Source organism: Olea europaea, chromosome 1, assembly GCF_002742605.1.
Source record: "Olea europaea var. sylvestris chromosome 1, O_europaea_v1, whole genome shotgun sequence".
NCBI classification, from domain to species: Eukaryota; Viridiplantae; Streptophyta; class Magnoliopsida; order Lamiales; family Oleaceae; genus Olea; species Olea europaea.
Window position 1 is genome coordinate 6,014,894 of NC_036237.1, and position 16,374 is coordinate 6,031,267.

The following is a 16,374-nucleotide window of genomic DNA, read 5'->3' on the forward strand; positions in this document are numbered from 1 at the left end:
ATCGTTCATGCCAAATGTTAAATGACTCAAGCAAGTAAGAAGAAGATGTATTCTTATTAATTGGAGGTACAACAGTCATTACATTCAATTTAAAGAGCCCCTCATTCAGGTAGCCTTTTCCTACAAACATTTCATTCTTTGATAGTACAAATTTGTCCGAGACAAATACTAGTTTAAACCCATTCTTACTTAGTAGAGAACCAGATACCAAATTTTTTCTAACATCGGGCACATGAAGAACATCATTCAGAGTGAGCTCTTTTCCACTTGTCATTTTCAACACTATCTTCCCATGTCCTTCTACCTTGGAAGATGACGAGTTTCCCATGTAAAGATGTTCATCATGATCCATTGCTTTGTAGGTAGAGAACATCCCGCGGTTTGAGCATATGTGACGAGTAGCTCCAGTATCCACCCACCATTCTTTAGTGTTTCCAACTAAGTTACATGTTTCCAATTAAGTTGCATTCAGAGACGACCGCAGAAAGATTCATGTCTTGTACCTTATCAGTGAGGTTCTCATGTTCTGTTACATTGGCCTGGTTAGTTTTTCCCTTCACATTTTTTGGCTTTCGACAATCCTTGGATCGATGTCCTGCCTTGCCACAATTGTAACAGTTGCCTTTAAACTTTTTAGCAGTTTTTGAAGAACCAATTTGTCCTTCCCCATTGTGCTTCCTCTTTTTACTTGTCTTGAAGCCTCCTTCTACAATGTTGGCTTTTGGTTCCATCGATGTAGATGCACCATTCCTTTTTTCCGTTTTGCGATTGTCTTCTTCTATTCTCAAACGGACAATGATATCTTCAAGTTTCATTTCCTTCCGCTTGTGCTTGAGGTAATTCTTGAAATCCTTCCATGAAGGTGGTAATTTCTCAATTAGTGCAGGGACTTGGAATGATTCACTTAATTTCATTCCTTCGGCATGGATGTCGCTAAGTATGATCTGAAGTTCTTGAACTTGGGATATGACAGTCTTGTTGTCAAGCATTTTATAATCCAAAAAACGACCGACAATGAATTTCTTCGTGCCGGCATCTTCGATTTTGTACTTTGTGTCCAAAGATTCCCACAGTTCTTTTGCAGACTTAGCATTGCAGTACACATTATATAATGTGTTATCTAGTCCATTAAGCATATAATTTCTGCATAAGAAATCAGAATGCTTCCATGCATCAACCGCAGCCAATTTTTCAGCATCACTGTCTTGCTCGGTATATGAAGGCGCGTTTTCTTTGAGAAATTTAGCCAGATTTAATGTCGTCAGATAAAAAAGCATTTTTTGTTGCCAACGCTTGAAATCTGACACATTAAACTTTTCTGGTTTTTCCCCGGTCGTATTCGGGGGTGTGGTACCAGAAGTTGCCATTTCTGAATGCAATCAGAAGATCAACGATAAGGAGTAGAAACAGAAACAAATAATATTTGAAAAAACACAAATTCGTTTTAAGATTGTTGTTTCTAGAGTTTGAATTCACTGCTTCGAAAACAATCCGACAGAATTACCTGAATGCAAGAATTGATCAACAGGATCCGAAATTGTAATTCGAGCCCACCGATTTCACGATGTGTCCTTAAAACGAATTTGCTGCCTTCAATGGTGCTACAGGCGTCCAACAATCGTTTCCCAGGATAAAACGAATTTTTCGTCTCCTACGGAAGCAGCACTGCAGTCTGTAGGAGTTCCAACGAACTCAACGAAGTGTTTTTTGACTTCGAGACAATATCAGAACGAGAGAGAGGGAAATGAGATTCAAAGCACAGAAAGTTTGCAATGAAAATGGTGTAAATTTTCTGGTAGAAAGGCTGGCTATTTATAGACTTGTTCGTGGCCATTCGAACAGTCATCACCTTTCAGACAAGCCTCAAAAATCCGAACAGACATACTGTTCTTAAAAGTCGTGTCTGTTAAGTCGGTTAACAGTCGACTGTTTGGTCAGTAAACAGTCGACTGTTTGGTCGGTAAACATTCGAAACAGTCGACTGTTAAAAAGAAAATAAAACACCCAGAATAAGCCAAAATTTAAATTTCATTTTGTACCCAAGAATTTGATTATTTACAATTTGGTCCAAATTTTAAAATAAATTTTGTCCAAAAAGTTAATATAGTGTAAAGGTCGACCCGGACCCGCACCAAACCGGACTCGGACTCGGGCTCGGGCACGGGCACATGCTCGTGCTCGTGCCGTGCCGTGCCGAGCCGAGTCGGCCAGTCGGACGGACGGCGGTGGCGACGCGCGCGTGTGGGTTTATGACCGAACCCAATAGGATATAGGTCTTCCCCCTTCCAAAAACTATGGTATCCCTTGGGGCCCAAACCCAATTCCAAACTTCCACCTTATAAACCACACCAAAGTTTTCTAACTTTCATATGTGGGATAAGTGTTTGATAAATCAAATTCTTCCATAATCCTTAGTTTATGTGGGTTACTTTAACACTTAATATTTCATTCAATTTTAAATGGTTATCGATAAATAAATATATCACGTTAATCATCTCGCGGAGTAGAACGTGAATATGCTAGGTCCCGTATTATTTAAAAGGTGGGTCCCACTGAAATTTGGGCTCAAAGTTGACCCATTAAACCATTTTTTTTTCCGACACATTTCACCAAAATGCACCAAATTTTGGTGCAAATTTGCTCCAATGTGATACCAAACTTTGCACCATTTTGGTGCAAATGGCGCAAAGTGTATAATATTATTTTTGCCCTCGTTTTTCCTTTTCCAAACAAATTGATTAAGGGTATTTATATTATTTGTGCTATATATTTTTTAATACAATAAATTATTAATAATATTATTTGCATTTAAAATAAGTTTAAAATATAAAAAACAATAATTAATGAATTAATTAAAAGAAGAAAAAAAAATAACAAACACGATTATTTCTTAAAGTTAAAACGAAATATATTAAACGACGACATACATACGATAATCTAATTTTATTTAAAGAAAACGTTATGAATTTCGAGAATTAAATTGCAATAATATTTCGATTTTGTAATATTGTAATATCCTAATTCAAAATACATTGCACTACTTTTAAATGGCATGATTTAATATTTTCATTGCTGTAGTATTTTTATTAATTGTACTATATTTTTTTTATATTTTTTAATAAATTTAATCTTTTCCGTAATTTAACGTAATTATTTATTTAGTAATTTATGTATTTATAAAGTAATTACATAAATAATATTTCAAATAAATATATTATTAAGAATAAAAAAAGGAAAGAAAATGGCTAAACAATATTCATTTGGTACAAATTTTGGTGTAATGGTTGAAAATGAATTTTAATTTGATATAAAATTTGGTGCAGCGCTGAAGATAGCCTCAGAGCTTATATGCCTAATGTCATTTAAATCATTGCAAGAGTATGAATGATTTCATATGATTACTTTATGCTCAATGTCTCACAATGCTGTATCATACATATATCGCAAAAGAATAATGTTACTTATACATAAATAGCCAAATAATGAGTTACATACAGATCAAATATAGTAGAAAATATAAAGCATACTCTCCAATACTGTAGCATGGAGGCCAGATCCAAATTGTACTATAACAGCGAAAAATGATAAGTACGAGTCAGAGCCCAATTGCAGCAACAGCTGTTATACCCAATTCAACACAGAGCATTGATATCAGGTTCCTTCAAGAGACTAAATGCACAAAATCCATAATAAGAATGGTAAAGATCCGGCAGCAAACCTGGGAATTTACTGAAAAAATGAAATCATCAATCCAGAGATTGTTTCTAGAAAAAAAGGAGCCACTACAGCTTGCATGTAAATGAACCATTCTATCTAAACGTCTTACAAGGACAAGCGGACAACAATATAGGGGAGGGGGGCTGAAGACAAATAGCTTCTTTACTAATCCAAGCAACCACATTCAAAGTACAAAGTAATTAAATAATAGGTAAGTCATGGACATTGAACCTCAATCTGAGGGCAGTCTATGAGTCAAGCAAGCTTGCAAGCTGTCTGAGCATGGCAAAAGCTATGCTCAACTCCAATTTATTCAAGTCCAAGCTGAGCTTGAGCTTGATAGTGGCAGTTTGCAAACGTACAATCACATTCAATTACTCATTTTCCATTTATAAAATAATGCGTGCTATATGTAAAGGATTAGTCTACTTGTATACTTTCCGTGTATATAATGGGTAACACCCCCCCCCCCCCCCCCCCCCCACATGGAGGGAGGTCATGTGTGGGCCCCCCTCCATGTGAGGGGGGTGTCAAACATTATATTCACGGAAAGTGTACGTGTAGCATCACACATGTATAAATATGTATCTATTAGTTTACCAGTAAGATGAGAAAAATTATTTTCATATTCTCAGCCTTCAGCTTGGGCTTGAATTAGGCTCAAATCGTGCTCAAGTTCAAACTCCATACTTCTCTATTCATCCTAGCTCAAGGCTCTTATGCTCAGTCTCAAGAGCCTGGCATAGTTTATTTGACCTCAAGAAGTAGAAGGTTCCAAAGGTCAATTTCTCATATTGTGCAGTTGCATGTCTGTGTGCATGTTCATGTGTTCTCTACTCATATGAGATTTTTTGGATGTTAAAAGTATTTTATGATGCCATAGAAATCTATATCACTATTGTTTTTCTTCATTTATAAGCCACCAAAGCAAAAAGGAGAAACATAAGCACCTCTGACTGACATGTTAATAGAAACCCATGCAAACCTCCCTCCCTCATCAAGGAATTTGTCGTCCCAAGATCTTTAGAACTCCTCCAACCCTATAGAAGCACAATTCCATTGTAAAGTCATGACAAACATATTGAATAAACTGAGCATATGCAAGGATCATTCACCATACCAAAAAGCATAACATGTATCAGGTGGCTTATTTGATCTACCTTGAAAGCCACCGTCTTGTGCCTGCCTCTGCACCAGACAGAGACTGAAATCACTCTCGTCAGAGAAAAACACACATCAAAAAATATAGCATTGGACTCATCAATATCATGAGAAAAGGGGTGAGTTGTGGTGGTATTGATTAATGGAATAAATGTCCATAGGGAGCTTGTATATCCTTCATTTTCCATGAACTAAGGTGAAGCTTAGTCATTGTCCTCTAACCTAAATTAGAAAATAAACCTGTAAGCTCCAATAAAGAAGCAATGGCATGTTTATGGTGCAAGAAGATGCATTTTGGGACAGTATATCTTTATCAATAAATCCCATCAGTCAGAGAGATGCAACAGCACAGTAGTTGGCACTATCTGCGACACTAAAAGAATTACCGTCCATGAGTGCAACAATTTGCACTAAATCGATTAATATTCATGGTTCAATGTAATACATTCCGCAGTAAAACAAAAGTGGGACACATGTCCAGTTTATCACAACTTCCCTCAGATTATACTCGTAACGTGTCTTAGTTTCAAGCAGACAAAATTATACAGGAACCAAGAAACTAAATGACCAATTGTGTGGGATTGAAATGCGATTCTGTTTTAGTCAAAGGGATTCTGCAGGTTGGTTCTTGTAATTGTCTCTACCAGCAGGTGAAATTTTAGTTCTTTTTCTCCTTATAATAGCAACAATAATTAAATTGATCACCAAATAAAATTTAGTCTATTTACTAGATGTTGACACAGATTCTCACCAAGTACCAATGGAATCAAAATTCGGTAAGGCCTATCTTAATAATTATAATGAGATATTGTCTTCGGCACATCTGTTCTCAGGCAGCAAAGAAAGGGTAGTTAGTCTTTTATTGCATATAGAACCTAAATATTTAAAACGTGTTTTCTCCTATATTTTTTCATTTCCCTTTCCTGTTTCTGGTGGTGGCGGCCACATCAATGGCTTTTAAATTGGCTACTTCATTGTTGTTAGCCATGATATACTGTGGTATAAGCAGTAGAATGTCCAGCTTCTTCTATAAACTTCTGTTGTTGAGCGAACAAAAATTTAGCTTGATATTACTGAACACACAGTGTTTAATCTATGAACAGAGTTATGATAAGTACCTGAACTGAATTTCTGTGATCCGGTCAATTCTGCAGTGCTCTCGATAGGAGCCAGCCCTGATCAACACAGAAGTGAGATTATAAACTGCCAACAGAAGTTATATAACTGGAAATAATCACTGAGTTTGCAATATAAACAAGATTGGACACAAAAAAAATGAGTTGTGATTTATTGAATGCCAAGAATAAAATTGAGACAGCTCCATGGCATTTGAGAGGCTTGGACTCTCCCAATGACTCAACCAAAAGAGCGTGAATGAACTCCCTTAACTCCCCCCAATACATTTATTCCCCCTCCCTTACAAAGGGCTCTTTCCCAAAATACCCCTACTCTACTAACTGGGGCTGAATTAGTTGCTGCCTTGTTTGCCTCAATGCTCACTGTGCCCTGCCCTTTTATCAGGGGGGCTATCAAGTTATTAATTAAGGCTGATTCCAGCAGAAAATTGCATCTCAGCTCATACTTAAAGAGGAGACTTTCTTTCACCACCAGTTCATGTAAAACCATTTAACAGGTGAATTTTTGAAGAAAGAGTGCAGGTAACAAATTAGACGATGAGATAGATGAAAATGGAGACAGTTGATACACGGTCATACAAGCAATACACTATCAATACAGATCAAAAAAGATACGGAATTTCCTATCCACTCACCGTGAGATTCTGAACCACGTATCAACCCAAAACCACCATCATATGACTGCAAAGTACATATAATATTGAAGAACTTAAAATTTATTATTCTGGGAAGAAAACATCGGAAAATAATAGAAAGATGCCATAACAGAGAAGAACAGACTGCAAGTTACATCAAAGAAGAACAAAAGAAGATGGCTAAAAGAATGTATAGCAGATTAAATACCTGGAAACTTATTCTGTAATCCTTAGCTTTTTCCCTGTCCATGCCACTTCAGTTCTTCAACATGGAACAAATGGCCGCGGCATCAAATATTTGGTTAATTCATATTCAACAGCAACTAAAACTCAGAACAATAATTGTAAAGCATCCTCTTACCTGCACAAAATACAGATTGGAGATCCATCTCTGCCCCAATATGAATGGGCATAACACTGGGACAGATGAAATACGATGAGTAAGATGGCCAGATCAGTCATTCAGATAAATTCTATGAGTCCAGTCTTTCGAGCCATTCTTAGAAAAGGATCGAGTAAAAACCACCACCATATCATCCTTCAACCTATTAAATACTAAAAACATTTGATAACTTATTTTTCACTTTTCCAGTAATACATTTATCCAGCGAAGAGTAATTTCTTAAAATTAAGTTACAAGAAGAATTTTGTTTAAAGTGTTTCCGCCTTCAAGTACCAAAAATAAAAGTGAAATAAATAAATATCATTCTTTAAGAAACTGAGATAGACAATTACACCAAGAAGAAACGAAAAAGGATAAAACGGTGAAGGAACATTGAGAAAAGAAGGTTACTATTAATCAAGATATTTAAATTCCATCGGACGGAACTCTGTGCTTCCTAGAAAAATTTTTGAAGTTGTAACAAGCTGTTTATCAAAGAGTACTTTCTTAAAACTACGTTATTGCTTAAAATATTAATGACTCACTTTTCCAGTAAACATTTGTCGATCTAAGAGTAATTTCTTAAAACTAAGTTACAGGAAGAATTTTGTTTAAAGCAGCCATGTTTCAGCCTTCAGGGACCAAAAATAACAGTGAAACAAATGAATATCATTCTTTAAGAAATTGAGATAGATAATGACACCATGAGAAAATGAAAAGGACAAAAGGGTGAAGGAAGATTGAGAACAGAATGTTACTTTTGAATAAATCATTTGAATTCCATCGAACTGAACTCTATGCTTCCTAGAAAATATTCGTTGTATGAAGTTGTAACAGGCTGTTGTCACGACACCTAGGTGTGATCCCAGTACTTTTTTTGTTTTCCTTTGTCTCTTTCTATTTCTATTAAACCTTGAACGTATATAACATAGTTTCTCCTTTTATAAAGCACTGCTAAGTGATAACCGAGCCTACATGCATCCATATACACAGGGGATAAAGTACTTATGGAAATTACAAAATTTATAATCTATGCTATAAATTTAATGGAGGAGCTTTTGAGTAACTTCGATTTGCAGATAATTTGATTAGACTAGATCAGAAAAGTATACGTGTTGAACCACAAGAGCTTTTGCTTGAAAACAGCATAACTATATTATTACTAGAAGGGCAGCAATGAAGTCAAAGTAAATTAAGCCCCCGTTTGGTAGCCATTTTTTTCAAAACGCATTTTTCTCCCTCTTCTTTTTAACCAGACATTTTTTATTAAAATAATATTACACGTAAATCAAAAAAAAATTCCTTATTTTTCAACCATATACTTCCCATCAAGTTACTATTATAAAATGCATTTTTACCTAAAAATGGCAATAAAACACCCCCTAATAAAATGTTAAATGACTATATCTGAAACCATGTGCCCTTGTGCATACACATTTCATACCCATGTTATACACACCTTCCTCCATCAACATTGATTCCACAGCATGTTTGACAAAGCGTAAGTGCATTAGTAAGTTTTGAAACAACTAAAGTTTTTAATGGTCAATGCTGGAAATAAGTTACTTATTTTGAACATAAGGAATGAGTTAGTTTCAAAATAATTACCTTTTTTTTACATAAAAGTAACGAAAAAAGGAAGTTATCAAAACATGTTTTGTCAAACATGCTCCTAGTCCAAAAACAGTCCAAGAACAACTGCATCCTGGTTCTCCACCATTTTCCACATCCATCTTCTCCCTTTCACACCCACTTCCCATCATTCTAAAGGAAAGCAAGAACAAATACGAAGAGAAAAATCATGAGAGCTAAATTCGTGGGCATCAGATTGACCAACAGTATTAGACATGAAATTCAATAAAGATTGTTCACTTTTTTGTAGAATAGAATTTAATCTCTCATTGGCCACCAGTTATCTTACCCTGATATTCACTCATAAACTTCTCGTGATTTAATTATATATGTCTCACTATAATTCAAATTTACCCCTAAGATACTTTATTTTTATGAAGTGGAAGCAATTCAGACTAGCGACACTTTTTGGTCTCTCTCATTTGCTTAGCTAAAAAGTAACCATCATCGCCGTCAATATACATAACTACCCACTTCTCCATATTGTGAAACCCTAAATTTAATAAATAAATAAGTCCTTTTATGCTTTTAGATGATTTGGTTCAATATGGTACCACAACATATAGAAGTTCAAGTCTTTGAGCCATCCATTTATGAAAATTGTGCATTTATTAAATCTATATATAAATTTGATCAACATGTGAAGGCATGGTGATGACTAAATTTAAATAAATAATTGTCCGCTCTCTAGCTGCTTAAACTTCCACACATATTTTTGTGTAAAAACTGTTTTGAATAGCGAAAATCTATTCCAACAAGAGGACATAACAGCAATTGGAGATAAATTAAGCCAATGACGAATTCAGTGGTTACATGTGATGTAGATCAAGATACAGATAAATACAGAGTTAGAATTATAATAGAATTTTATAAATAGAATCTATAGAGGAAGAGAAGAGGAGAAATGTTAAGTAGAGTGGAAGTGAGAGTGTTGCGGAGGGTGCCTAGATTCTTCATATCTTCTTGACTGAAGTCACTTTGCCCCTTCCCCTATAATGTATATATGAATGGAACCGTTTCTCCTTAGAAATGGGAGAAGGTAAATCAACAACCAACTACTAAATTGATGGACTAGTTGCCTGTTTGGATAAACTTGCAAGTTACTTAAGTGGTTGATAAGTGGGTAGTAGTTGTAGACTCTAAAAAATATGTGGTTAAAATTAACATTTGACTTTGATCATTAAATTATAGACATGCAGGGAGTGCTTATAAGAAACTTTTAAGGACTTCAAGACATACTCTAAATTTAGTAACAACTTGATATAAAAACAAATACAAGAAGCATTATGTGCCTTACCTCCCATCAGGCTGCTGAAGGTTTCTCATTGATCTCAATAAAGATTTAGAGTCATCGAGTGATATATCATAGCCAACTGTCTTTAATATGGATAGGGCACAGTACGTGCTTGCCAGGTGACTTCCATTGGGGATTGCTACCTGAAGGTAGAAAATCAATACAAAATAAAACATTCAATAACTACCACAACGAAAGAAAATACAGCATTTGTAACGACCAAAATTTTAAAGATTTGAATTGCTACCAAAATTTATTTATAAAATGGTCAATTTTATTTTAATCCACATATGATTCATCATAAACTGGCACATCCTTTGAAATACTCAAATAAAGTTGGATTATTGGCAAGTAAATTTTGTAAATTGCTTATTGTTGGAAAATTTTCAATTAAAATGATCGATCAATGCAATGCTATGAAGAGTTCTATAGACAAAATAAAACAGTATGCACAAAACGTTAACTAACCAAATTTTTTATTTCTCACTTTTTGCGAAATCATGATAATATGGCATAATTTATTTCCTCTTTCTTCTATGAGCGGGACACAATTTCAAAATTCACCCAATTTAATATCTTTGTAGTAGATCTCATTAATTAAACATGCATGGGAACTGTGATTCAATTACTAAAGTTGCTCAATGTTTAAATCTCCAATTTGGCATAATAACACGTGTATACCAAAGAAGACAAAGGAAAATGTGATGTGACAAGTAAAGGCATCATGCTTTGATCATATGTTTCATAAATCCTGGGAGGTAGTACATCAAACTTGCGTATACTTTTGACTATAGATGCCACAGAACAATACAAAAATCTTTGACATGGATTTGGCAATAAGGACAAAATCAAAAATAATATCCATACGCAAACAGTGAAATAGGTAGAATAGATAACATTTAATTCGATCTTTATTTAAAATGAATCTGAACATATCCACACGCAAATAAACATATACAAGAATTTAATTATGAATACATGTCTACTACAATAAAACTTAAAAAAATAAAGTTACGTGCTAATTTTTTTTTTTTTTAGATTTTCGTCCAGCGAAACAAAGCACAACCACTCAAGCGCATCACCATGCTCCGACACGACCCGTTCTAAATTGTGAGGTGTGGGTAAAATGGTGAGTACATGGATATACTCAGTAGGATATAAAAATAATGGTGCAATCCCGAATAAAAAATTTTAAAACATGTGTCAGAATATCATACCATTATCATATCTTCTAGAACCAGTAATAGCTCATATCATATCATTTGTACCGAAATGGCCACATTATTCATATCTTTTACTTTCACGAGTATAATAACTCATCAACATGAAAAAAATAATTAAACGGGATAGAATAAACTGCGCCTCATTATCTTACCTTGTAAACTTGCTTTAATTTTTGGAAGACAACAACAAAATTGTAAAATCCCAAAATTTCATATAATAGAATTAAATTTTTATATGTTATATCTTAATATTTTGAAAAGTTAGGAACGAAAGTAATACATAGTAAATTTCAATTTTATTTAGGTCAAATATTTAGATATTGACCGAATAATGATAAGTACATGAATATTGGGCTCGTTGGATAGATTGTAATTAATCATGTATATTAGCTCGAGAAAAAGTTAATCTGATTAAGCGGAGGCCAAGTTATCGAGGTCGAAAAATATGGCCTTAAATTATATTTTAGTTGATTATTTAATGAATTCAAAAAATTTTACGGTTGACGTGTATAGAGCAAGATTTTTTGGTAGGATAGTGATTGATTTTTTTAATTAAAAATAGATTTTACAAAAAAAAAAAAAAAAAGGTTACGAGACAGCCACTTGTGGATTGGTTGCTGAGGAATTATCAATTTGTTTTATTTCGTTATTCTTATATTTTGGTGCAAAAATTTTCTAGCTTGCCAAGTGTCCCATAAAGTGGTTGGTTAAAATATGTCACCTTACATGATAGAGACGTGTGCATGCAACCTACCATTTTCTACACCCTCATCCCACATGTTTCCCCACAATGTACCAACTCTTGTATAATTGCCTCTATATATATATATATATATATATATACACACACACACACACACACACACATACACATACATGCACGGCACAAGCAGAGGCAGAAAAAGGAATTGTTGGAACGTGAATTTTGTTTTGTCTTCCAAAAATTAAAGCAAGTTAACAAGGTAGTATATCGAGGTGCAATGTATTCTATCCCATTTAATTATTTTTTTCATGTTAATGAATTATTGTACTCATGAAAGCTAAAGATATGATATGACATGCTATGATATGAATGATATGGCTGTTCCGATACAAATGATATGATATGATATGAGGTTTTACCGATTTTTAAAGATATGAGACAATATGATTTTTTGATACGTGTTTTAAAAAAAAATTCGGGATTGCACCATTAATTTTTATGCCCTACTAAGTATTCCCATGTACTTTCCATTTTTTTCTACACCTTACAGGTTAGAACGGGTCGTGTCGGAACATGACGATTCAATTGAGTGTTATGCCTTGTTTCGCTGGATGAAAATCTAAAGAATTTAGCACGTAACTTTATTTCTTTTAATTTTATTGCGATAGACATTTATTTTTAATTGAATTATCATATATTTTATTTGTTACATGGATATTTTTAAATTGCGCTTTTATTTAAAGGTTTGAATTAAATTGTTTGATTTCCCTTAAGTGTTATCTTACATTAGTGGAAACAAAATTTTATTTAGTGATAATACATTAGTGTATTGCAATATAAATGAAATCTAAGATGGAATGATTAACTTATTACACTCGTTCTCCACTTTTACTCTCCCTGAGCTGACCACCTTGACTACTCATCAGGAAATCAATTAAGATGAAATAAAACCACGGGTCAAAAATGTTGGAAGAGATACTTTAGAGGAATTATAGTGGTGTGGTTTTAATTAGCAAAAAAAATTTGAGGGAAAATAGAACATTTGATTACATCTCACGTACGCACTAATTAATATGAAATATTATTTATTAATTGTAAATTTATTAAAATTGGCGGGTAAAGTCTTTAACGAAATTATAATGAAGAATATATATTATATAATGTTGAAATTTAGTGATAATTATTATTCATTCATAAGTAATTAAAGGATTTGCAAAATATAAAATTTTGTTTTAAACTTTTGGTAGCGACTTATAAATTTTTGGGGTCGTTACAGTGTGTTATCAGAGCCAAGTTACGTTGCTACTCTTCTGTCCTAGTACGTGAAAAGATTCCCACCAGTGACTAGCTACTCCAATAAACATGAATTCTACACACAGCACCTTCTATGCATCCGTACAAGCAATATGTCAAAAGATGCACTCTAGACCTCTAATCCACTCTTCAACAGTTAGTGGGTCAGAACCATCGTCGAAAGTCGGAGGCTTATACCTACAAAACTATTCAAGTGAATTTACACGAAATACCCTCTTCCGGGTTTAATTTATACACTTTCGAATTATGTTCACGTTCCCTTTTTTTTTTCTGCCTCTGCTATGTTTACCATGCATGTATATGGTATAGAAAAGTTGTTGCTTCCATAATTTATATTATATAATAAAAACCTATAGAAAGTGGGGATGAGGGTATTGAACTTTGTGAAGAAAATGGTAGGTTTCATGCACACGTCTCTATTATGCAAAATGACATATCTCAACCAACCACTATATGAGACACTTGGCATGCTAGGAAAATTTACACTAAAATATGAAAAAATAAAATAGAAACTAATTCATAACTCTCAACAACTCCAACACGTGGCCGCCCAATAGCTCCTTTTTTTTTATAAAATGTTTATTTAATCAATTGATATCCTACCCAAAAGCTCTGTACACGTGCCACCCCTTGAAATATTTAAATTCATTAAAATACTCAACTAAAATATAATTTAAGGTCATATCTTTCAACCTCGATAACTTGGGCTCCGCTAATCCAAATTAACATTTTCTCGAACCTAATATGCATGATTAACGACGACCTATCTAACGAGCCTAATATTCATATACTTATCATTACTCGGTCAATATCTAAATATATGACCCGAATATCATTTTAGTCCTTAACTTTTAAAAAACATTAAAATATAACATAAAAAATTAAATTCTATTCTATGAAAATTTTCGGGATATTACAACATTTCAATAGGATTTCTGCCAAAATCATTTTGTGCATAACTTGTTCATTGGTCAAATGATATTGAGAACTTCTAGAACCATGGAACCCATAATATTGTCCTGTATATAATCAAAATTTTTAGGCAAAACATACACCATACTAATTATAGCCTTAAATCTGCCCAAAAAGTAAACATGTATGCAAAAACAAAGAACCTTACCAGTGTCCAATTCAACATTATTCTTTAGATGAGCTCGCAATGACAAAACTCAATGAATTACTGCTTCTTTATCAATTTGGAGAACACAAAAAATCATGTTCAGGAAGCATGTCATAGAACTTCAGAGCAACTGCCTAGTTAGATCACTAATGTCTAATATTAGCCTTTCTCCATAATTCAATATACTATAAAATTGCCAAACCTTTACATCGTCTTTCTTCCTCTTCTATTGTTTGAAAAAAAGGTTGAGGGGGGAAGGGCGTCCAATTTTTTACCTTCCACTTGTTTTCTGGCATAACTTGTGAAAGAAAGGTTTAATATTAACTGGTGTCCATTTCCTTTCCCATCAATGAGGCCGGCATCCCAAAAATTGAAGAATAGGAGCTTCCATTTTAAACCCAATAAATTGTGCATCCATACCCAAAGTTAAACTATAAATAAACACTATACAGGGACGCAGAAAAGGGGGAAAAACAAAAGAAAAAAACACGCACACACAAACTACTTCAATGTTCAATAAAAATTTCCAGTGACTACATAAATTGCAAGAACTAACCCCAATATTTGGTTTCGCCTCTAAAGAAACACAATTTACATCTAAAGGAAAGATTCCACAAGCTTTGGATCCAAAGACAAATTTTTATTAGTCCACAGAAATTTGAGAAAATTATCCATCGGTTCTGAAGCTTCTCTACTATATTTTGGCTTACGTTAGACACAAAGCTTTCTTATTTATTCGCTCATACATTTTATGGAATTTGAATTTCAAAACCTTCGAATCCCCGGAAAATGATAATCCCAAATGGATCAAAATTGAATAAAATTTCAAAAGAAGCTTACGCGATCAAGAGCAGCGAGGATATCGAGGCCAGCAATGACGAAGTACGCGAGAGTAAAACGGTTGATTTCTTGGCTTTGATATGGCGATGGCAAAAGTTGGTACATCATCTCCAGAAAACGTATGTGCCGAGCCCTATCGAAAGACAATGAATTTGAAGGAGAATCTGGTGCGTCATTCCAGATTGGATCATACTCCTCCATATTCGAGGAATTTGGATATCGTACTTCTTGAATTGGGCGAGATCCAGATGGTATTTTCTTGCTTCAATTGAAGGCAAAAGCTCAGTATTTTTTGAGGGAAGCCGCTGAAGGGGAGGTTTTTCTATGCCTTGTTGGAGCCCCATTATTTTGGAAAAAAATCATTTTTCAACAGTATTTTGACGTCATTTTAATCACACATTTTTCAATAAAATAATATTACACAAAAATTCAAATTTTTTCCTTATTTTATAACCATACTTTTCTCATCAATACACTATTCAAAAATTCATTCTTCTCAAAAGAATGAGGCTCAAACGAGGGCTATTTCTCCCATCAGTATCTTTTTATTGAAAGGTCAATATTACCTTAATAAAATCATTCTTTCTATACTGCAACATATATTTTAATCTTTTAAATATTTTATCTTCTACTTTGAATATTTGAATATAAATTTATTCTATGATCTAGTGCCTGTTTGATCCCCATTCTAATCTCTTCTTTTTTTAAATCTCATTTTGCTACAGTATTCTTCTGATAAATAAATGCAGCAAGTTCAGATTTTGTCTAGAGAGAGAGTCGTTGAAAATCCACTGATTATTTTGCCCTCAGAAACAATTAGTAATTACATCCTTGTCATCCTCTTTTTAAAAGCACCCAAGATCAGTTCAAGGGTAGATTTGACAAGAACAAATATTCAAGATTCATCCTTATAGTGTACAATTCGGCAAGTTCTGTATTTGTCAGTTGACCGTCCTTTTGTCTCCCTGGGGCCCGCAACTGTGGAGAAAAAATTTGGAAAAAATGAGAAAAAAATGGGAACCAAACATGCGCCTAATAAGGCCCCGTTTGGTAGGAATTTTTTTGCCCCAAAAAATTAATTTTTTGACCGTTATTTTACTATTCAAGCCGTAATTTTTGACTTCTTCTCTCACATGTGGACCCCACTTTTCTTCTAACGGTCAAAAAATCAATTCTCAAAATCCCTACCAAACGGGACCTAAATAAGAATAATCTGC

At 34.0% G+C, this 16,374-nt stretch overlaps 1 protein-coding gene across 29 annotated transcripts; it reads right to left on the reverse strand.

The window, feature by feature from the left end:
- Positions 1-3,375: 3,375 nt before the first annotated feature.
- Positions 3,376-15,493, reverse strand: LOC111384311 (geranylgeranyl transferase type-1 subunit beta-like). Of its 29 annotated transcripts, none has more exons than XM_023009133.1 (9): positions 14,318-14,391; positions 9,961-10,100; positions 7,011-7,066; positions 6,858-6,911; positions 6,650-6,695; positions 5,997-6,053; positions 4,878-4,921; positions 4,668-4,757; positions 3,376-3,618 (listed from the first exon to the last, which is right to left on the reverse strand). In XM_023009133.1, the coding sequence occupies exons 4-9, from the start codon at positions 6,897-6,899 to the stop codon at positions 3,499-3,501; spliced, it is 399 nt and encodes a 132-aa protein (XP_022864901.1). In that variant the 5' UTR covers positions 6,900-6,911; positions 7,011-7,066; positions 9,961-10,100; positions 14,318-14,391; the 3' UTR covers positions 3,376-3,498. The 29 variants fall into 29 exon arrangements, 7 of the variants coding, with proteins under 7 accessions (XP_022864901.1, XP_022865035.1, XP_022864713.1 ...); XM_023009267.1 differs by having other exon boundaries at positions 6,858-6,924; XM_023008945.1 differs by having other exon boundaries at positions 7,011-7,194.
- Positions 15,494-16,374: the final 881 nt, after the last annotated feature.

Excerpts from the sequence above, each read along its gene's own strand:
- LOC111384311 (XM_023009133.1), bottom strand. The coding sequence starts at position 6,899 with ATGGACAGGGAAAAAGCTAAGGATTACAGAATAAGTTTCCAG. Across the intron at positions 6,696-6,857 it reads ATTACAGAATAAGTTTCCAG|TCATATGATGGTGGTTTTGG; the intron begins GTATTTAATCTG and ends TGTACTTTGCAG. Across the intron at positions 4,922-5,996 it reads ATCACAGAAATTCAGTTCAG|TCTCTGTCTGGTGCAGAGGC; the intron begins GTACTTATCATA and ends GAGTGATTTCAG.